General features: G+C 36.7%; 3 protein-coding genes across 7 annotated transcripts; 1 reads left to right on the top strand and 2 right to left on the bottom strand.

The window, feature by feature from the left end:
• Positions 1–5,105: 5,105 nt before the first annotated feature.
• Positions 5,106–8,368, bottom strand: LOC119082210 (putative uncharacterized protein DDB_G0286901). 2 transcript variants are annotated; one of them, XM_037191659.1, is made up of 4 exons: positions 8,247–8,368; positions 7,817–8,204; positions 7,194–7,759; positions 5,106–6,086 (listed from the first exon to the last, which is right to left on the bottom strand). In XM_037191659.1, the coding sequence occupies exons 2-4, from the start codon at positions 8,193–8,195 to the stop codon at positions 5,994–5,996; spliced, it is 1,038 nt and encodes a 345-aa protein (XP_037047554.1). In that variant the 5' UTR covers positions 8,196–8,204; positions 8,247–8,368; the 3' UTR covers positions 5,106–5,993. The 2 variants fall into 2 exon arrangements, with proteins under 2 accessions (XP_037047554.1, XP_037047553.1); XM_037191658.1 differs by having other exon boundaries at positions 7,194–8,204.
• Positions 8,369–9,452: 1,084 nt separating this feature from the next.
• Positions 9,453–14,733, top strand: LOC119082206 (ubiquitin carboxyl-terminal hydrolase 8). 2 transcript variants are annotated; one of them, XM_037191644.1, is made up of 12 exons: positions 9,453–9,538; positions 9,602–9,784; positions 9,844–10,071; positions 10,377–10,673; positions 10,747–11,100; positions 11,159–11,630; positions 11,697–11,822; positions 12,866–12,996; positions 13,131–13,344; positions 13,808–14,157; positions 14,228–14,455; positions 14,520–14,733. In XM_037191644.1, the coding sequence occupies exons 2-12, from the start codon at positions 9,687–9,689 to the stop codon at positions 14,629–14,631; spliced, it is 2,610 nt and encodes an 869-aa protein (XP_037047539.1). In that variant the 5' UTR covers positions 9,453–9,538; positions 9,602–9,686; the 3' UTR covers positions 14,632–14,733. The 2 variants fall into 2 exon arrangements, with proteins under 2 accessions (XP_037047539.1, XP_037047540.1); XM_037191645.1 differs by having other exon boundaries at positions 9,844–10,077; positions 10,383–10,673.
• A 6,039-nt stretch (positions 14,734–20,772) lies between these two features.
• On the bottom strand, positions 20,773–23,424 carry LOC119082208 (ras association domain-containing protein 8). 3 transcript variants are annotated; one of them, XM_037191654.1, is made up of 6 exons: positions 23,284–23,414; positions 22,997–23,125; positions 22,826–22,936; positions 22,154–22,768; positions 21,926–22,075; positions 20,773–21,866 (listed from the first exon to the last, which is right to left on the bottom strand). In XM_037191654.1, the coding sequence occupies exons 2-6, from the start codon at positions 23,066–23,068 to the stop codon at positions 21,198–21,200; spliced, it is 1,617 nt and encodes a 538-aa protein (XP_037047549.1). In that variant the 5' UTR covers positions 23,069–23,125; positions 23,284–23,414; the 3' UTR covers positions 20,773–21,197. The 3 variants fall into 3 exon arrangements, with proteins under 3 accessions (XP_037047549.1, XP_037047550.1, XP_037047548.1); XM_037191655.1 differs by having other exon boundaries at positions 22,997–23,120; XM_037191653.1 differs by having other exon boundaries at positions 22,997–23,424.

The raw sequence follows: 23,424 nt of genomic DNA, 5'->3' as shown, positions 1-23,424 counted from the left end.
CTAAGCCAGCTTGTTTGAACTAAAATTGGGTGTAAAATTTAATTTTTGCGTAAAGAAAGCTGAAAGCGTCAACTCTAGCGATATCATTCATTTTAGAAATTGTACTTCAAAGACTGCGTCACACTTTTCTCGAAGAGATTTTTGTTGGGATTAGGGTTTTGGTAGATTTTCGAAGTATCATTTGAATAGGGTTCCCAGACGTACTCTTTTTCGACATTGTAACTACTTTCAGCGACTGCGGCTAGCCCGTTACTATTTCATTGATTTTTTTACTCTTTGTTCTCTTTTCTACAGGAAAATTAAATTCTCATCAAATTTTCCACACGAGCTTAAAATTCTGACAGACATCCCACACATATTGTGTCAATATTTAATTTCACCGGCTTATACAGCCAGCGTAAAAGGTAAAAAAAAAATTGCGCGGCAATAAGTACAAATTTTCTACAAAAATCATTGTATACGTGTTTCATAAGACATTTGTTTTAGTAAGATAAGAACACTTTCTATTAAGGAAACGCTTTGAAATTTTTGATGCAAAGTTTGTGCAAAGTAGCAGAAGTTCCTTGTTTACTCGAGCCACCAGGATCTTTTAGGCAGATACGACGAACGTTATTAAATTTTGAAAACGCTTCGACTTCGACCAAAAAAATAGAAAGTTTCTTAACTTTACGACACATCTTACACACATGTAGGTCAAGGGACTACTGGTAAGTTTTAAACAAATTCATTGCTGTTATACAAAATGACGGCTAAAGTTTACTTTAGGGGACGAACCTGGAATAGGGCGTATGGTGGTGGGATCGACAGTGAACGCCAGGACCTTCCAAAGTTTTAAAAATTTTTCTAATTTTTGTTTTTCTTTTTTTTTGATGCAATCGACAGAAGGAGGTCCCCTGATGATAATAGTGTAATTTTTGAATTATTCTTCTAGTTAAGTAATTTTGTCATCCGAACACCGCGCGTATGTGATAATGGATTTTACATGCTTTTGAAATCCAAACCAAATTTCTTGTTGTCCCTAGGTGTATAATAAGCAACTTTCGATCCTAGGACCTTGTGACTTCTTTGATGCTACTATTAAAAAAACCGACCAATGACGGAATAAAACTCATACTTGTCTGCGTCCCATACAGCGTTCTTGCCCGTTACCATCGTTCTTTTTGTAACGTGTGAAAACTAATTTTTGACGTACTGTGACAAACCTCCATATTTCGTTACTAGTGTCGAAAATAGCTATAGTATAAAAATGGAACGTCTGTACTCGCTGATGGAAAAACTGATTTTCTTCCCGGAAGTAAAATAGACAAAAACTACCCGATTTTGAATAAAATAAACATTTTTGTACGGAATGGGTAAAAATTTCCCGGAAATTACCCAGGTGAGATAAACAAGTGAAAATCTACCGTTTAGACCATATCCTATTTATGTGAAAAATGGTTTATTTCACCACAATTTTATTCAGACGGTGAACAAAATTTCGAAGATACTCGAACGAAATTTCCTAAAATTTACCGTCCACTACAGATATACGCAATAGGTATATTATTGGAGATATTATTGGGGTTATGGTTCTGTGGATGAAATTTGACAATTCATATGGCCTTGGAACAAACCTATCGTAAAAGCTCTCACTTCGTTCGAAAGTTTGCTCAAGGTGGAATTATCTATTTCTACCCGCCATTTTAGAAAAGAGAATGACTATTTACTCACCTATAATGGCGACTCTCAGGATGACAACAAAACGTAATTTACACAACGCTTCATAGTGGACGAAATAAGGATTTTTGCATCGCTAGCATGGAAATAACTATTCCCGTATTTGCTTAAATTTCCGGAAATTTGCTAATATTTTCCGAGATTCACTTTACTTAAACCGAGATCCAATTTACTTAAGAGGTTCCGAGTGTACGGTGAAATTGTAGCCTACATTTCTGCGTTTCGAAATTTTTGATCGCTGATATCTTTTTACGAGAGCCCTTTTTGAAAAATGTACGACCACATTTTCGAGCAAAAATATGTCAGTTTTGAATAAAAAATAAAATTGACTGTGAAAGTTTCATATGTGCTTTGAGAAAACTGTACCAATGCCCCAAATTTGCATCAAAGGTACACTTTTCTTAAAGCACATGGAACTTTCACAGACAATTTTATTTTTTATTCAAAACTGACATATTTTTACTCGAAAATGTGGTCGTACATTTTTCAAAAAGGGCTCTCGTAAAAAGATATCAGCGATCAAAAATTTCGAAACGCAGAAATGTAGGCTACAATTTCAGCGTACGCTCGGGAGCTCTTAAATTCGATCGATGAACTCTCATAATGACCGTCTTTTTCTAAATCTCTTATTTCTCCAACTTCTCTCATTTCTTCATAATGAATATATAGAAAAATGAGAGAAGTAAGAGAAATATATAAGATTAGGAAAAGACGGTCGTTATGAGAGTTCATCGCTGTAGCCAATTACTGAAAATCCTATAGAATGGATTTTAAATTAATTATTTTTAGAGAATAGTATGGGCTGTGTTCGGATTGATCGTCACAATAAAACTCCGAATGAAATTCCTTTAACCTTTATTTGATTTCCAATATTAGATTTTGCATTGACGATTATTCTGGATTTACTGAAGATGGAGACTGAGATTATTTCCTTTTGAATTCATTTTTTGTTTCTATGCTAGAGTATGTACATATGTTTGTCATGGATTTACACAGATCGTTGTTTAAAGTGAAACAGGAAATTGAACAAAAAAAAGGAGCAGATAAATGTTGCACAATGAAGTTATTGACTGCTAAACAAAAACAAAAAATATCAAAATACACAAATCTTACTATAATCAGGAACAATGTCATAAGTCATTGTTTTTAGAATTATGCGTGATTTCCAATTATGCTGTTTTTGTTCCGTTTGCTCACCGTTTACTCTTTGAACAAAACAAAAGAGACGTTGTTTCGCTCAACGGAGGCAAAACGGTGTAAGTGGAAATCAAGCATTACGAAAGAAGAATAGAAATTTCAACTAAAACCAATTTAAGTTAACACACAAAGCAACGCATATTCAAATCCCATCTTTTATAACCACACGAAAATACTGCCACTTTGTAAAATGCACTGTTATTGATGTTATTCTCCGCTTCTCTCATTTCGTATGTTACTTCAAATGGCAAATGAGACAATTCAGAGAAATGGAGAAAATCAGCAGTTCAGGACCTATTCAACTTCACTTATGGTTATATGTACTGTTGCAATGCACTTCAAGCATGAGTGCTACTCTTAATAAGGTACTGAAATTTGACAGTGTAAAACACTGTAAAAAACCATTTCGTATAAAATTGTACTCTATTTGGCAGCTGTCGACTATGATCATTTTTGCTTGAAGTGCCGTTGACTATTATCATCGATTTGTAATTTGCAAAAGTTACAATAGAGTCAGAGGTTACAGGTGACAATAGAAATTGTCATAAAATACCATTTAGATACCATACACCACAGAATTTAGGTAATTGCCGGATGTCAATTGAAGTATTTTATAACAAAAGTCGATGGATGCCCAAATTTCGATTTCTTGAAAAATTAAAAAAAAAAATAGTCCGTTCAGTTTTAACGACATTGATCAGGGCGGGTACAAAAACCAAAAATGTGCTGCAGTAAAAATTGTTCTAAGATTCATCCTCCGTGAACGATTCTGAATTAACTGCATCATTTTTTAAAACAAGTTTTAATTTTGACGAGACGCGTTTTAAAAAGACCGATTATTGACACGATTGTTGCACTTTGACTCGCGAGGATGCTTTTGTTCAATTTTTTGGGTACATTCATTCTTAAACTTGTGTGATGCCCATGTAATTTTGGCATCATCGCCACCATGTCACCTTTTATTTAACTCTATGCCTAAATTTGAAGTTACCTAAATAGAACTTATAATTTCATCTTGTATTGGGTTTTGTATCAATCATAATTTTGAATCGTACAGTCTTGAACCGGGCACCATTTCAGACTTTCTATAATATTGGTAACCACGAAATTGGTGTTCCATAAAATCCATTACCCATCGCCCTTTTCCAAGATTTTGTCTTCATCATATGGAATCCAAAATTTGTTCAACTAAAAACTGGTTAGCTTCAATGTTCAACAGAATACGTCTTTTGCTGTATTGTTTTCATCTTTGGAAATTTCCCGCTTAAAGACGTAATTCGTTTCTTATGAGTTTCTAGAGTTGAAGAACAATACAATATTGACAAAGTGTTGTATTGCTTTGACTTGACCAAAATAGTTGAAAAAATTTCTTTTATTCAACGAAAGGGCGAACGAAACGTGTTACCGTTTTGGTCAAATCAAAGCAATACAACACTTTGTCAATGTTGAATTACTGACCAAGCAATACAACAATTTTATTAACAATACAATGTACTTAATGTTCTGGCGACTGGCCCTTTAGGTTTAAGCTGGCAACACTATAGCAAAGATCACGATACGTCAAAAATTAGAGAGAGAAATGAGATGACCACTCTCGTTATCTTTGCGTTTTCATAGAAAAGTGACGCCATACACAGTGCAGCTCAAGTGCCAATAAACAGTTGCGTTCTGGATGGATGCGCCGCTTTCAGACAGATTACATGAAAGAGTCATAAGCACGGAATCAGTATATAAGGTCAATACATCAGTTATACATGACGTTCAAGAGGTACATTCTAGTTGCGTCGCTATGTAAAGATCATATTCCCGTGAAGTATCACCAAAGTCAAATCGCCAAAAAAATGTTGGTGTTCCTTCACAGTTTGTCGTTTCTTCACATTTTGGCGATTTTGCTTGTCCTTTTTTCACACTTTGGCAATTTTTCTTGTCGTATTATGAGTTTTTGACAATTTTGATAATCACCAAAAAAAATGCCGAAGTGTGAAGAAATGCAAAAAAAATCGCCAAAGCGTGAAAAAATGTCGAAACCAAAAAAAGACAGATCATTAACGTTTCTTAACACTTTGGAGATTTTATTTAACGTTTCTTCACACTTTCGCGATTTCTTTTGGTGATTTGAATTTGGCGATACTTCACGGGAATAAAGGTCATAGCGTTCCCAGAATAATATTGAAACAATCAAAGCATCCCCGGTTGTCCGTGCTTACAATTTTATTCCAAGTCTTTCATTTTAATTAGTTCAAAAATGTGTCGAATGAAACATGTTTTTTTGCATTCGTTTTTCAATCCGTCGTTATAATGCTAACCCGATTCAATTCATTTGATACATTTATGTAGCACTAAAACGGAAACGTTTAAACGGGTAAAACATGAATGCTATGAACGCTACAGGAGCTATGAATGTAAAATAAAGTAAATTCAATTCAATTTGATTCCAATACTGTCATTCTTCTTTCAACGGCTAGAGAAGACACGTAAACTAAATGATATAAACTAAATTTTACATAAAACTAGACCTTAATTGTTTACAGGAAAATTAATGCGTAATTTACAATAAATTACTAACAGTTGAACTAGTGCCCAAAATAGAATATTTAGAAACAAACATTTTCTTTCGTCCTTTTTTCGGTTTAATTGTTACTTATTTCAGTGACAGTTATAGATATTTTAATTTTTTTTTTCTTGTAAAATATTCAAACGGCAAACGTTCTAGTCAACATGACAAAAGAGCAAAAAAAAAATTATTAAATTTTCAATTGAGTTGAGTTTTGGACGATTTTTTTTTCTGTTTTTTTTTTAATGCTGTCCAACAAAAAACGTACATTTTAGGATTGATCAATAATTATCTAAATTGATTGCAATAAATTAATTGATTGAATTGGAAAGATTTGTGTTAAATGTTCAATATTATTGAGAAACAAAAAAGAAACATTTCACTTCTTTAACACAAAAATTATTTCTTTCCATTTTCATTATAACACAAAAACAAAACAAAAAAAAACGCTCTCGAACAAAATTTTTGTTTTTGTTTTCGTTTCATCGTCTTCAATCGATTTTCTTTTGATTGGATGACATAAAATTTATGAAGCAGCACTTGCAATTGGCAATTCGACATCATTATTTGTGTCTTTTTGTTCACCTGTGTCCGACTCTTTCAAAACTTTCTCTTTATCCTGCAAAAAGCAAATTCAAAAGAAAACAAAAATCATTTGCAGGACTTGGCTACGAAATGGAAGTTTTTTTTTTTTAATTTTCAAGAAACAATGTCTAAGATCGTAGCACTGCTCCTAGCACTGCATTAACAAACGTCAAATTTGGAGTAGATTTAAGATTGCTTGTAAATAATGTATAACTTGCACTGTGATTTCGTCAGCCTACGAATAGTGTTTATGTCAATGCTAGGAGCAGTGCTATGCTAAAATTTTTTTTATTGTTTTGTTCGTTTACTGTCGGGATTGCTAAGATTGTTACCGTTGTTATACATTAGCTTGCGTTTTGAGTGTTTCGCATGGCACAAGAAAAGGCACCACTTGCTGCTGATTTAGATAGCAATGCAAAGTTAACGAAAAATGTCTTTCGTTTTCAGCTCCTTTCGCATTGTCTTAAAATGTTAAATGCATTTGCTACTAAATTTTCAATCAATCAATTAAATGGATTCAAAGAAAATTGGTAACAAATGCAAGATTTACATTTTAAGACGATGCAAAAAGAGCTGAAAACAAAAGACATTTTTCGTTGACTTTACATTGATATGTAAATCAACAGCATCAGCAGTGAAGTTGAAATCAATCAGAGCAAATTCTAGCAAGATATCGATTACAACCGCAAGGGCTCAAGGGATTTTATATTCAAATGGTTGTAAATAGCCGACAGATTTGCACCGGAATCAAAACCATCAACCACTGAATAACTGAACTGGAAGTGTACGACAGAATCTTTCAAAAGGAGCCCGAAGACTCTACCAGAGAAATGACGGGCAAGTGAAACCCACATTTTTGTTCAGGTACATAAAGCTCCACCGGATTGCTGTGTGCCTAGCATTTGGAAAACTCGGTGTAAATCTCTATTCGCTTACATCGCAGATAAACAAAAATTGGTGTTATTAGGTAGCTGAAGTAACGTTATATGCTGTTACAACTTGGCCGAATCACACACTTCCGTCTCTCTCACCATAACCATCTATCAATTAAACATTCATTTACGCTTAAAAATTCTTTGAAGGAATTCGGAGCGGCTATAAATATGAAACGGAATATAGACAGGAAAATTCAAATGTTTACCTTCTTTTGCGTGGTTACAAATGCTTCTTTCGCTGTGTCATACAAGCTGACAAATTTGTCTCTCTGCTCCTTGAATTTGGCAAAAATTTCGTCATTCTTTTTGCCTTTCAACTGATTCTCCAGATCAGTTTTCGCTTGATGCGCTTGTTTAATCTCATCATTCACCCACGGTTTGTCCAGTGCATACTTGTTAACATTCGGATTTGTTCGTTTGGCATTTTTGATTTGGTTCTTTTTGCGGTTTTTCTGACTCGATTGAGCATTACCGCCGTTACGTCGATTATTTTTATTTACCATGCCGCCGCTCAGTTTATTATTCCTTCTGATTGGACCACCTGCATTATTTCTGGGCATCATTCCTCTGTTCGAAAATGGACCTGGACCCATACGGAAACTTGGAGGTCGAATCGGACCCTGTCCCATACCAATTCCCATTGGTGGTGGTCGGGGAAATCGTCCATTCATGTTATGAATAGGCATTGGTAGTGGCGGTAACATCGGCGGCAGCATTGGACCGTTGGGTCCAACCATCGGATGCATACGTGGTGGTCCGTTGAATTGGCCACCTAGCATCATATTACCGCCTTGTCTATTGTTATTATTGCGATTGTTATTGCCCATACCTCCACGGTTGTTATTGCCCCAACGATTATTTCCGTTCATATTATTGTTCATCCCACCATTCGACGACCGCTGTTGACCGTTGTTGTTGTTTCTTCTCTGCATGTTGCGATTTTTATTGCTGTTACCGTTTGTTGCACTGCCATTTGCATTGTTTTTGGATTGCTTTTGACCGTTGGCATTTGTATTATTCGACATATTGTTACTGGTTGGCTCAGTAAAATCCAAATAGCCATTCGATGGTATCTGATTTGTATTATTAATAATATTGAACATGGCGCCGATTCCGCCCATATTCATCTGCCTATTACCAGGCTTAAATCTTCTCATATTATGACCGTTTGCTGGTCGATTGGCCATTCTTTTGTTACCGATGGCCATGTTAGCGATCAGAACTGCAACAAAACGAATAAAACGCAGATGTTGATGTTTTGATGTTTTCAATTATTATGTTTTTATCCGAAAACGTAGGTCCGATTAACACACCGAATGGAAGCACGAAATGAATGAATGTTTTACTCAACGAAAGTCAATGTTTCGTTATAATGTTGGTAAAAAAATCGGGGATCGATGCGGTGTGTTATGAGGGCGTTCACTTTTATTGGCTATATGTACCGTATACCGCAGAGCATATTTATTTCTAGAAAAAACCAAGGTTCTGATAGAACAAGTTAATGCTCAAAACAAACGAGGCATTGAAAACGTGTTTTGGTCCTAGTTTTCATTGACAGATGCAGCAATCGCGATTTTGAATAGAAAAAGTTCTAACTTCATTTGACAGTTTCGAAAATTTCGTCATGAAAAATAGGACCAAAACACGTTTTCAATGCCTCGTTTGTTTTGAGCATAAGACACTTTCGAGTTGATCACGACGGCGGTGTGATCACAATTTTCCTGTAGCGCCAACTAGGTTTGGAAAATTTTATATGACAATTTCAACTTAACAAAAAAAATTGTTTTCAAGTTGACTTTTCAAGCTATATACATGTCTGAATTGTCAAGATTTGTGTTTCACCCGCATTCGTAAGTGTCTTTCAGAACTTTGGAAAAAATGTCTACAAATTCTAAGACCATGTTTGTAATTTTAGAATTTTTGTGAGGCGTATGCCCTAACTGATATCCGTTTACAGTCAAAGCCTCAACGAAAACAGAGAAAATACGGATCCCGACTTCCCGAGTTTCAGGTGAATTTACTGGTTAAATGTTGCTATCATCACATTTTATTGTGACTAATGTTGTTTTACCTGCTAAGTTTGAATGGAATCGAATCAACGTAACAAAACTAAATTCACCTGTAAGCAGGGATCCATGCGTGGGCATATAAACACTGAAGCTAATGTAAATCTATAAAAAGACACGGAAACCAAGTTGTGGTCAACTCACTGCATATCGATACTCATACCTACAACATGTCGTAAATATATGTATTAACGACATAGTCTTAGTTAACTCACCCGAACCTGGGTTCTGTAAAGTCCTTGATCCGCTGAGCGATGTACACATCGATGTTACAGTTACACACAAGTCGAATTTGTGAGTTTCTTTTTATTTTTTTAAGGACATGTTCACTTGTTTTGCATTATAATACCGGAGAGCGCGTAATATTTTCGTTCAGTTAAAAAAGTTAAAACTGTCAAAGTGCACCAACGCGGCACACCCCCGGTACTGATGCATATTATACACACTCTCCTTGTGAAACAACTGTCAAAATTGTCACGAGAGGAGTGAACTTGTCACACTTTTACGCGCTACTGTCATATCTGTCAATGGATAAAGTTTATGATGAGTGAATTTGTCTATGCACTCCAACATTCTGATTAATTATTATCAAGGCAAAATAAATACTCGTTTTTAGTGGAATTTCCATCAGCAATGTCATCAATCAAGAAAGAGCTCTACAATCACTCCTTTGACGATGTCATGAATCAGGCCGACGTATCGGAAAAGTTTTTCCATGTTGAATCGAAAAAGTGAGTTTGATCGAAAAAATTCGAAAATGTATGTCCAACCGAATCGTCTCTCCATTCAGACTATGCAGATCGGCCAAGGGAATTTACGTTGCAGCCCAGGAGGCTGATCGTGGTGGTGATGAGGAATTAGCCTTCATATTTTACATGCGATACATCACGATCATTAAATCGCTGCAAAAGAAAGCCGATTTTCGCAGCAAACAAACCGAATTAACAGCATTGTTTGGTGGCAACGATTGCCTTCGCAATGCATTGAATACTGCTGAGGCTCTGCGAAGAAGTTTGATTTCACGGTAAAAATTTTGTGTTTCGCCTTTGGGCTTATCAATATATGGGGTCTATGGTCGTTTGTGGTCATCTACGTCTCCTTACAGTCAGAGGCAGCGACATTTCAGCATGAATTTGCTTCAGCTGTTTTTCAGCTGATCCACCCATGCAATCACAACTTTTTATATAAACAGATACGGTTGAAGTGGCAAATCCGTATAAAGACGTATTTGATTGTTTGTGTGGATCAGCTGCAAAACAGCTGAAGCAAATTCATGCTGAAACACTACCTCTAACTGAACTAACTTTTCAATCTTAATCTAAATTCCAGATTCAACGAAAGGGATAATCCGAAAAAGACGCCGTCCACAGAAACGATACCTGCAATTAACAGTCAACAGAATGGTAGTAGCAACAAACCACGATCACCGATACCAGTACCAGACTTATCGCAAAATGATTCGTGTCGTGGATTCGTCTCGACAAAAGAACTGTTCCGCATCATTGAAGACGGACAGAACAATGTTCTCATCATTGATTGTCGCCCGGAAAATGATTTTAACGAGTCGAAATTGAAATATATTCATTGCGTGAACGTTCCAGAGGAAATCATAAGAAATGGGTAAGTGATTAACATCGACAGGTCCCAAAAATTAAAAACAGTAATCTAACTGACCCGTCTGCATCATATCTAGCATATCAGCTGGCACAATTCAGAGTCAATTGTCGACTGAATCGAAAGCGCTGTGGGCATATCGATCGATAAAGGAAGACATAATTTTGATGGATTGGGACAGTGAAACCGACCATCTAAATGCTCCGATTTCGACGCTGAAAAACATCTTGTTGCATTGGGATCCAGATGTGCATTACAAAAATCCAATTTTAATTTTAAACGGTGGCTACGGTGGTTTCATGGATTTCTATCCAACGCTAACAACGAACAGCCGAAATCGTCGTCCGCGGACACATTTTGAATCAGAAATGGATATCAACCTAGATGATATCGAATATTCAAATATTAATGAAGTGCCTATGCGAGACGAGCGGTATATGCCTGCAACTGGCTGTCTAAATGTAATTGGTTGATTTTGCCTTAAATTTCAGAATTTTTCATCAGTTGAACGATGTTCCAATAGTCGATCGGAGCAGCAAAGCTGCGGCTGAAAAACTGTACTCGGAGGAATTGCAACAGAAAAGGGAAAAACTGTTGGATGAACAAATCGATAATGGTCAGAGCCTGTTAGACAAGATAATGGAATTGAAAAACGAAAATATTCAAAAATACGATGGAGATGTAACAAAGTTGGAAGAGGCCCGTCTGAACATTAACAATGAACGAATCGAGCTGGAAGACAAACAGGACGAATTAGAACAACTGAAATTAAAATATGATCGGCTGCAAGAACAGCTTCAGGCGGAACAGGCTGCCCATGAACAATTCCGCAATTCTGTGGACAGCACAATGAATGCAGAGATTGAAAAACGAATAGCCGAAAAAGAGGCGAAGGAAAATGATCTGCGAATAAAGCGTAAACGAGAGGCGGAGGACATCGAAAGAAAGCAACGCGAATCGGAGGTAAAATTGAACGTCCGACTTTCACGCGAACGGCTAACATTTTTGTTCCATTCTGCCGCCCCATAGATGGTGGCCAGGGCACGGCTGACAAAACCGAAACTTCCAGCATTTGATAGGGGTGCCAAACCGCAGCGCATCATTCCCGACAATGACAACGTTATTAGAAATTTCTCGGGACAAGGTCACGCTTCGGTGAGTATTGTGTCTGTTGAAATTTTTATAACTTTCACATGATGTGCCACTCATTAACACAACATCGAGACCGCGATTTATCGAGAACTGTAAGCCTGAGAGAGTCGCAGATTCGCCGGAGCCGGAGCAATTTATATTTCAATTGATTTTAACACACTCATTGTGTGTTCATCCATCGATTTACATAGAAAATCATATAAATCTCCCAAAACCATATGAAAAGTTCTACTTGTCACGTATAGGGTATCATTTTCGATTTGAGTTACTTTTTCCTTCCATTTTATTGTGCCAAACGATATTGTCTGTGGAAGTAGACCCCAAACATTGTCTGCTCTGCAATGTGTTGGCTGACAAATAAACTGCTACAAATCCGATTAAGCATTTCAATACAAAGAGAAACATGTTTTGCACTTGATTGGTATAACGTCAGTGCATTGGTAAAGCTCATCGACAAATTATGTTTGTGAAGAAACGAAAAAAAAACGAAATTGGCTTTCGAATGGTATGCCGTTTCAACTAATTAACACGTGGTGTACTACAAAAAAAAAACTACCGTTGAGTCTGCAACGCAATGGTCGTCATTGCTGGATACCAAATGAAAATTCGTCGACCAAGATATCGTTTTGTGTTTGGATTTCGGAAGGTAACTGTTCGCATTCTCGGCCACCACCCTTGATCATGTTTTACACTCACTCATGTATAGTATACTCACTCGTGATAGCATTTACCATGTTCCTTCATTACGATTTTTGTTGTACGTTGTAAGTGATTTCGTTGTATATTAATAGGAATTCTCTCGGTCAACACAAAACATTAATCGGATTATTATTTGTCGTAAAGTCAAGTACAAATTCTGTTTCTGTAACAACAAAAGTCTGATGCTCCTTGTCCCACTCTAATCTGACGACAAATTTATTTTTTAATTCGAATATTCTCGGTCCAGTTAAACATTTAATCGTTGTTCTAATAGAGAATGAGTATGTTCTACTTCTCAACTTTTCTATTCCCGAATGTGTTATCTCATTAACACTTCATCATTTCAGGGTCCCGGGCTAACTGGACTTGTCAACCTATATAACAATTGCTATATGAACAATATCGTACAGTGCCTAAGCAACACAACCGATTTGGCTGAATATTTTCTCAGCGACCGATACAAGCTACACATAAATCGGTAAATAATGATTTTACACATAGCGTCATTCACTTGGGAATATTCATTCCTTACTTTATCGTCGCAGAATGATATTTATATATATGTCTAGGATGAATAAAGCATAACATAAATTCGCATGTATACATTTACAGTGCCAGCGAAACGCATGGTCGTATCGTAGAGGAATTGGCTGCCTTATTTAAAGAAATTTGGTGCAAACAGTATGCGCACATTGGAAGCATTGATTTTCGAAATACAGTTGGCCATTATCATGCAATGTTTTCGGGACCCGATCATCAGGATTCTCATGAATTTTTACGTATACTAATCGACTGGATGCACTTGGATTTGGAGACGTTGAGTCCGGTATGTGGACCATAAAATAATTTGATTAACATTAGACTCTGTCGAGGAAATGTGGAGTTCTAGTTCAGTTGTGACGGGTTTTAAAACATTGACTGACTGACATTGACTATTGATTGAAGAAAACAAATGATTGTAAAATAACCGGACACGACTTGATTGGGTCATTCCTTTCTTCAACTATGTTAGGAAATAAATGAAGAACGATGAGAAGGAGTATGATCAAGAAGCCACAGCGCGTCTTGACTGACACACGTCCTGATTATAAGTCAGCGACTATTTTTTGGGAAAATGTTTTCCCATATTTATCCTCATTTTCCCAAAAAAACATTTTTCGGAAAATTTGGAAAAAATATTTGAAAATTCTGGTTTAACTTAGGGACGAGCTTAGGGAACGTTTTCCCAAAAATAGTCCCCGTCGAGCGATTTTGGTAAAATTTGAAATAGAAATTTTTTCTTTCCACAGGAAATACCACGAGGCAGTTTAACTGCTGCCGATAAAGCGTGGCTCACGTTTGTGAAAAATAAGGAGAGTGCAATTTTTCGACTATTCTACGGACAGTTTAAGAGCACCCTGAAATGTGTCGAATGTAAATGTGAAAGTGCAACATATGATTGTTTTTCGGATCTCAGTCTTCAAGTGCCATCCGTATCCAGAGAAGTTACGTCCACTGACATCGACAAATGTTTGGACAATTTCTTTTACGGTGAATATATTGACGATTGGGAATGTCCAAGATGTAAAGACAAACGAAGAGCGATTAAGAAGCTGGACATTTCAAAATTGCCGAAAATTCTCGTCATTCACTTTAAAAGGTTGTCAAAACTGTTCTGCAGCAGTTTTCTCTGTCTGGAACCTTAACTGACGAAATTCTAACATTTTCAGATTTCAAGTCGATTTGAACGATTGTGGTAGATTAGTGAACAGTTCGAAGAAGCAAATAAACATTTCGTTCCCATTGGTTGGATTGAATATGTCCAAGCATATAGCTCCGTCGGCCAAGGCTATTAATCAAACCAAACAGTTGTACAATTTGTATGGCGTGTCAAATCATTATGGGACGTTGACGGCGGGTCATTATACTGCTTTTTGCAAGAGCAGAGTACTTCAAAAGTGAGTCGAATGGATTTTTCTGGAATATTATTTTTTCCTCTCTCTAAACATTTTACGCTTTTAGATGGTTTAAATTTGATGACAAGAAAGTAACTCAACTGGATCCGTCGGGCATACAGAGTAGTGCTGCATACATTTTATTTTATACGAATGACAGCAGTTTGCTTCTGAGTTGATGAATCGACTATTCGGTGCAGGGGATCGATGCAAAATTGAAATTGAAATAATTTATTTGTTATGCATTTCATAATATAAATAAACAGTTGAACACTCCAAAATCTTGTTTAGCATTATTTCTCTCGTAACGAGTTATACAAAACGGCCGCACGCACCAGATATGACATTGGTACTACGAAAAACGAGAGCACTTGGCTAGAGGCATCTAACTGCCAAATGATCTCTCCGTTAAGCAAATTGATCTAACATTTTTGGTCAAATATGCAAAGAAAGGTTAATAACGCTAATGGCTTAAGGGAAGTCGATTGTCGTGCGATATTCATATACTTAAATCGAACTAAAACCAAAGTCCTTTATATTAGTACTGTTCCAGTTATATAGACGGATATATTCTAAGTTCATATACCAAAGAAAATTGATTGATTCATGCACAATCGTCTGACAACATTATACTTACAAAATGCACAAATGTAATATAATAACAGTTTTACATGTCGAAAAACAGGGACTAAAATCAGAATTTTGATGCAGGCGGGAAACTCGAGAAAAGGGCGCATCACTTGGTTTGAAACCACGAGTTCACACACATACTGTGATTGAGTGGTTTCAAACCTGTGATGCACACAATTTTACTCTTACCACACCATGAAATACACAAACAACAAAAACAAACACAAAGCATTTCTACACATCGTTCAAGGTTAAACTTAAATGTATGGAAGAAGAATGAGAAAACGAAACCGAAAATACGCGATAGAAAGCCGAACGAGTCGATCGTTTGATGTGCATTTAAGGCTCAGAAAATACCTGAACCTGTTTCGACCTGAGCCTGATTCAATCAACTTTGACCTGACCCGATTTTACCTGAAAACTGACCTGACCTGAAACCTGACAGGTTGACCTGAAAATTTGTATGAAAAATTTAGGTCAACCTGAAACCTGACCTGAGAGGTTTCATAAATTATTTTGACATCGTCGAAAAATGATTTGGAAATCACGGCAGCCTGAAATACGCAAAACACTACATCGATATTGTTAAAAAAATGTATGCCACTCAGCATCATAATATGCAAAATTTGCCAACTTTAGATGCCTCTGTGGCATAAAACGTTGTATGAATCTCGGTGTGAAGTACTTTATTAGGCTCACGATGTGTATTATGTCACACGGCCTGTTGCCTCGTGTCATAATTACACATCTAGAGCCTAATAAAGTACTTCACATTCGATGTCATAAATAACTACTATGAAACTCAGCATCATAATGTTCGAAAATTGCGAGCTTTAGATGCCTCTGTTGCATAAAATGTTGTATGAATCTCGGTGCAAAGTACTTTATTAGGCTCTAGATGTGTAATTATGACACGAGCCCAAAGGCTGTGCACTCGATGAAATTTACACTCGATGTGATAAATAACTATTGGTATCCTCAAAAATAGACTCAGATATACCAATATTGATAAACTGAAAAAATAATTCAATATCCCTAAATATATAAGATTTTCCATACTCGCCTTCGGCTCTCGATATAAACTTCCCCCTCGTGAGTAAGCAAATTTTCCCGCAGGTACGTAATAATATATCGATGATTGGAAAGCTAAAGGATTACGATCAGTGTCGCGCGATTTGTTTCTTCCGTTAATATATTATAACTGATTGAAGTTATTTTAACATTTCTTACACTTACATCTGGTCTTAAATTTTACAACAACACTATCACAGTCAGCGGCAGTGAAATTTCAGCATGAATTTGCTTCAGCTGTTTTTCAGCTGATACACACATACAAACAAAACTGTTTATACCATTTTACGCGCGTGCGTGTATCAGCTTCAACCGTACAAAGACGTTTAAAAAGTTTTGTTGTTTGTGTCAATCAGCTGACACAGCTGAAGCAAATTCATGTTGAAATTTTACTGTCTCCAACTGTTCATACTCAAACGATTGAATTATAAGACATTCCTTTCAACTGTGAGATTTCTGGCATGGTATATATGAACTTTTAAGATATTTACTGCCAGTCACATTTGGAAATAACCTGACCGTGTCTATGGAATCAGAGTCCTTACCGGAACAAAACTGAACCGGAAATTTTCCCTAATGTCGTACTACTTAAAATACTGAATTCGTGTCAGTGTGGAAAAAACGCATTTTTCTGTACGATCATAATAAATGCATACCTTATCGACTTTAGAGAAAAAATGGCTCGTACACATGTTTCCCATTTTTTATGCACCTATTGTCATTGGACCAGAGTGGGTCGGTTAAGTCAAATTTGAACCTGAAGCTCATTGATCTGACCTGACCTGACCTGAAGGCATCCTCGTATAATACTTTCATATAATAACGACGATTAATAAGCTCATACGAATTGTTATGAGCTGATGTGTGCGAGGGCCCGCGTTCGATCCCAGAGATGAGTGGGTTTTTATTTAACAAGTAACTGCCCCTCAAAAGAGTGCCAGTAATAACATTTCAGGTTACACTTTCATGTCGTACCTAATCCAGGTCGTCCTGCCATCTTCCAATCCTTCTTTGGAATTCGACTATTTGATTTTAGCTTTCCGATAGACCCATTTAAACCCAAAGTGCTGACATAACAGCTGGAGCGGTAGCGAAGGCGTGACGCAGTTTAACTCCCCTAAAAAAACACCCCAAAGCAAAATCCGGGAGGAACTAGTCATCATGTCCGGAGCGGTAGCGGAGGACTTGACGCAGTCTAACTTAGAAAAAAAAACGAAGAAATTTTTTTGAGACGCGACAACTATATATAGGCGAGAATTTAAGTTTCTTTCTTTTGGCCTGTATCACCACAAATCCTATTCTATCTTATTCGCGCTTCAAATACGAGCAAAACGAGCTATCACTCGACTATGTAACTTTAAAATTGCCGGATATACATCGTTTTGAAGTTGGTCATTTTGATAGAAAATGCACCAAATTAACGTTTTCCAAACAATCAAAATCTTTCAACTTACTCTGTATGTTTCTATCTGACTATCTTTCTATCGACGGTCGATCTCGGAAACTAGTCAGCCAATCTCCATGAAATTTTGCAGTAACCTCAGGGTGGGCATAAAAATGAAAATGTGATACGCCATTACCCCAGGAAAAACCAGAATTTTGTTTTATTGGCCTCGAAGTAGTTTCTGAGTGTGGTTTTCGAGGGTCGGGAACGCGTTTTCGGCTGTAGCTTAGCTGTATTGAAACCTACAGAGGCGTGCGACCCATCAAATGAAAGGTATTCGTAACACGACTCGAACAAAAAAATAATTTAAAAAATCGGGGCAGATTCGTTTGAGCTAGAGTGATTAGAGTGACCAAATTTTGAGCTACTCGAGCGTAGGATGAAAGGACTAATATTTTTTTTGGTTATGAGAGATAGAGAATTACTTTCTTCGGCAAAGTCTCAGAGTTTTACGAGTAGAACAGAGGGGCATATGTGAAAAATGTCGAAAGTTGGAAATGGGTGGGTCAATTATGTTTTTAGAGGTATTTCTTGAATGGTGACAGATAGAGAGTTACTTTCTTCGGCAAAGTCTGGCAAAGTCGGCAATTTTCTGAATTTCGTCAAATTTTCGAATTTCGTCAAATTTCGTCAAATTTTCGAATTTCGTCAAATTTTCGATTTTCGTAAAATCTATATATAGGCGAACTTTTCAAATTTTCCATTTCTATCAGAATCAAAACACAATTACGTACATATCAATCTACTCGTCCATACGAGTTCAACGAGCTATCACACGCTTCATTCGACGTTAAACAGCCGGATAAAATTCAACTTCAATTTCACGAGCTTGTATGAAAGTTGATGAATTCCGCCATACGAAAGTTAATCAAAATTATTTGCGTGGGTTTGTTAACGTATGTATGCCGATGTATGCCACACTTCTGTTGATACATACACCAAAATAAAGCTTAATTCATAAAACTTTTTATTTTATTAGTCACTATATCGTAAAAACTTCACGAAATGAGTATTTAATGAAATAAAATTGCATATATTTCCCATATAAGAACAAAAAAAACAACAAATTAGGTTTTCTCCTAAAAAATTTTGTATTTTATTTGGATGTCGAAAATTATTTGCAGCGTTTTCATATTCTATCATACATCAAAATTTTGCTTATTTTTTTTTCAATTGTAAAAAGTATTGGTAAAGTTAGCAGAATTACCAACGTTTGTCAACATGCGACCAGCGCGCCATCTTAATTATTCACAAGAAACTGTTACAATTTGCATGTAAAAGTATCGGGATTTTTAGCAAAGGCCCAAACCAAATCTCCTTTAAATTTTAGAATTTGACTATTTAAATTTTGTTATTTAAATTCTTCACTTTTAAAATTTTTTGTTTGAAATTTCTTGCGTTTAGCCGCAGAATGCGTTAAGAAAACCGATATCAAGTGTTTTGGAAGTTCACCTTCCGGAACTGTGTCACCTATTCGTAAAGGTTTTTGGGGGATATCAGGTGTTTCGGAAGATAAACTGTTGAAACTGCGTCACCTGTTAAAGGTTTTTGGGGGATTAGATCCTACCTCTCTTTTGTCCTTATACTTCTGGGCAAGTCTTGGGTCTGGTAGTATTTTTTGGGGATACGAGAAACATTCGCAATGTTTCAATCAGCATGGTCCTCCGGCGGCTACGTGAAACAGACAAAAATAAATCACCTTACAATGCTCGGTCCATGGACGCAAACTTGTATACCAATATTTTGCTTGAATTTTAAAATCGTTTTATTAAAAGGCAGTTCTTTGCATTTTGCATATTTATTTAAATATTCTCATATTTATGTGTGATTAAAGTGACAACAAAATCTCATCATTACTTTTATTGGTCACGCCGTAAACTAAGTAAAGACACACCAAAATAGTACACCACAAATTAAAAAAGTAAAAAACTTTCTCCTTGAGTTTAATAGTACTGAAGGGAGAAAATAGGAAGTTCCAACAAGAACGATGTTTGCGGTCAGAGTGAAGCGAGGGTCGTAATTTCGCTCAAGTTGGAATTTCCCATTTCTCTCAGAGGTGAATAGAACATTTTTCATGTGTGCATGCTACGCTTTGCCGTTTTTCTCCACGAATCGAATCAATCGATTCGTCATACCATTTTCGAAAACATAAACAAAGTGAGAGTTCGAATAAGAAAAGTTCTATTTTTTCCCATCGGGAGAGAAAATGCTGCAAGTCAAGAAAACACAATTTTCTCATGATTGAGGGAAGAAAATAAGGCAAAACAGAACGCGCGCATGAAAAATTCCAGTATTTTTATGGTCAATATGAGCTTGGAATTATTCCACAATACTAGATTCAAACAATGCCAGTTAATTCGAATAAGCTTCGAGAGCTTCGGAACAAATTTTCGGAAACTTCAAACAATTTGTACGGAAGAAGTTTTGAACTGATACAGCATAAAAACGAAAATGTTTCAAGAACAAATATTTGCAGTTCTGAATTCAGGAAGGTCCAAAGATTTCATTTCTTTATAGTTATCAATTTCGAAAATCTCGTATGACTAGTTTTCATGTTCGATTCTTATTGCACTGCTCTCAAAGGCTGTGCAGATGACTCCAATCTCGAAATAAAGGCCATAAAATGCATAAATCCAAACACACTTCAATGAATGAAAAACCCACGGAAATCGGGCCGACATCGAAAAATAATTGACATTTTTATCTCTACTGACCCACCCCAAAAGGAAGTGGAAAGTTGTTTCTTCAGATTCGAAATATTTTTGTCAGTGCGTTGTTTTGCAGATATTAGTCCGGCACGCATAACGTGACTTATTCAATTGCATACTTCCGTAGATTAGAAGAAGTCTTGTCTTTTATATGAATTGTAATGGATGAAAGAATGAGAGAAAATGTTTAAAGAGTGGTTCGGAAAACCCTATTTTCACAAGGTGCATCAAGGAATCAAGGTGCCGTCTTCCATGCTCGAGGAATTACGTGTCTGTGAATTCATACAAATAAATTTCGAGAAATTTAAGTGCATACAGGTCATTAGTTCGTTTCGATTTGAATGGTTTTCAGTAAGTTTCACTTTGTTTCACACGTTTTCTAAATAATTTACTAAGAAAAAATAAGTCGCTAAAAATGAAGACCGTTCTAAACGAACAACAAAATTTGTATTGCAAAACCAATTGAATTTTGGTGTGATAAAAGTCTTATTCTCTACATGAATACATGAATAATAAAATTGTGGTCAGTGGTTCTCTCTAAAATAATAATTTTCTGTGCTCTCCGTTCTGGTATAAATAAATGCTTATTCTCTCTTCTTGATAAAACTCTTGTTTGAAAAAAAAAAACAACAACAACAATCAACAATGAATTCAAAGTGGAATCTGTTAGTTGGAGCTACATGTTATAAGGCGATTCACACTCACAAAATCTCTCCGTTTTTCGGTTGCCTGATGCGTTCAAACAATAGCGACTGTATTTAAACAATGGAGCGCATGTTATGAAAGGCGTGACCCAAAGTTAAGTTAAACGTAATGAAAACGGAGAGATCTTTTCGGATGTGAAGCCGCATACGACGATTGTGGCAATCTATTCTCTAGCACCACACTAACTCTACACCCAAACACCATGTGGATTTTTACTTGTCGGTACAGCCGTTTCCAATTGCCTGGGCGAGCCAATAATTCTTCGTGTACTACCTGGTCGATTGGATCCCTCCAATAAATGACGAATCTCTTCCGACGGCAGAACGGCCAAACTCTTCAAATTTATTTCCTTCATCTCATTGACCAAATGTTCGGCCTGTTTCTTTTTTTCGGCAATAGCACATTCAATGATGGCCACCTCCTGCTTCAAATTGTCCATGGTTTGATTGGACGCGTCCGAATTATAAATGGCATGATCGATTTCCGCTTGCAATCGCTCCACTTCGGTCAAAAAATTTCGCTCCGAATTCTGACTATTGTCGAATTGACGGGTAGCTAGAAGCGTACGTTGCTCAATTTGAATGTCGTCCATGATGAGCCGAATTTTGTTTTTGCATTGCAGCAATTCGGTTTGACAGTTGGCCAATTTTGAGCGGCATAGCGTGATTTCTGACTTGAGTGTTTTCTCTTGCTGTCGCACGAGCTCATTTTCTTCTTCAACATATTGAAGGGATTGCAGGTGTTCTTGACCCTGACGGAAAAGTTGATCGGTTTTGCTGATTTCACGGGTGATGGCATCGATTTGTTGCAGTTGATCACGCTCCTTACTTTCCAAGAAAACGATTTCTGCATCATACTGTTTTAGAAGGATACATTTAGACCGAATCTAAATTGGAAAGCAACAAGAGACAATACCTTTGTTAGATCCGCCTGTTGTGAACTGATTTTTTCTCGCTGATATTTGATTAGTTGTATCAGATCGCGGTACTGTGAATTCTGGAAAATAGTTTCACTCGAATCGTTCAAATCTTTGACGCTGACAAATGTGTTCATATTTACATTATCCTGCAATTTGTTTGGTTCAATTAAAATGATTGTGTTTTTTTGGTGAGCAATACAACAGTCTTCCTCCAGAAGTCTTACCTTATACTCAAACATTTTACTTAAACTATCACTCTTTTGGTGCAATGGGCTAACGCGTGGTGGTGGTGGATCTCTATATGGCGGCGGTATCAAAGCTCCATTTGACGAGATCAACGGATTAATTTTGTATGTTTCATGATTGCTACGCGTACCGTAAACGTCCATCAGACTCTCGTTGCTACTGGCATCCCGGAACAGATTAGTTTTTCGGTCCAGTGAATTGCGAACATGGGCCGAATTGAATTCATTTGGTTTTGGTGTTATGGCGGTGGAGTTGTTAGTGCTGCTGTTTGGATTTTCATTAGATGTTGTCGGGTTAATGGGTGACGTCGGTGGTTGGTACTGATGTAATGTAGGAAACGCTTGTGGAATTCCCTTTACTACACCAACATTTTCTGGTGGTCGGCCGTCGTGTGATCCGAAACTTTTACGGTTTTCTTTATTGCGTTCGGTTCCGAGCGGTTGAATTGAAATGGCAGTGGACGTTGTTGCTGGCGACGGAACGTCTTCGGTTTTACAATTTTGCGATGCTTGTTTGGTATCGGTTTTTTGTTGTTCTGATCTTTGTAAGATAAACTGCACATCACTTGAGAATTCGCCCCATTTCATCAGGATCTTAATGGAAATATGGTTGTTTATTGAAATGTCTCATGTAGACAATATACGTTCTACCTTTAGTGGATTCTCGTTCGGAGCCAATAAACGCTCGTTACTGCGCCACCGTTCAATCAATGTAAAACGACCAATCTTCCCAGTTGCATGACACAACGCAAACACAACATCCTAGCGCAAAACCATTTTCAACTAACAATTTTGCTCGTAAAGTCACTTCTAGACACTTACCTGACAAGTGGTTTTTTCCGTCACACCGCAAACAATTCGCTGGATTCCTTCAACCCAAACTTTTAACTCCATACTCCACACAAATGCTAATCCGCACCGTATAACAACGACCAGATCGGGCTAACTGTACTAATACGTGAAAAAAATAGAAAAGAAAGCAAAGTTCCACATTTTAATTATAACTGAATTAGAAACGTGAGAATTTTTGTTTTTCACATGCACCACCCATTTTTTTTTATTAATTAAAACCTATGAACAATAACGTAATCACCCGTTTTATCACTCACATTAACAAAATATCTCCAATAGAAGTTTGGTCAACAGTTGTAGATTTAGTGCCACAGTTTTCTAAATGCTGAATTTGTTTTTATTTACATTTCATTATTGAAATTATTTTGACACTTCCATAGAGGCCATGACACTTCAAA

The sequence above is a fragment of the Bradysia coprophila genome, unplaced genomic scaffold (assembly GCF_014529535.1).
Source record: "Bradysia coprophila strain Holo2 unplaced genomic scaffold, BU_Bcop_v1 contig_396, whole genome shotgun sequence".
In the NCBI taxonomy this organism is placed as follows: Eukaryota; Metazoa; Arthropoda; class Insecta; order Diptera; family Sciaridae; genus Bradysia; species Bradysia coprophila.
The sequence above is the reverse complement of the archived record's forward strand: the minus strand, read 5'-3'. Positions and strand labels throughout refer to the sequence as shown.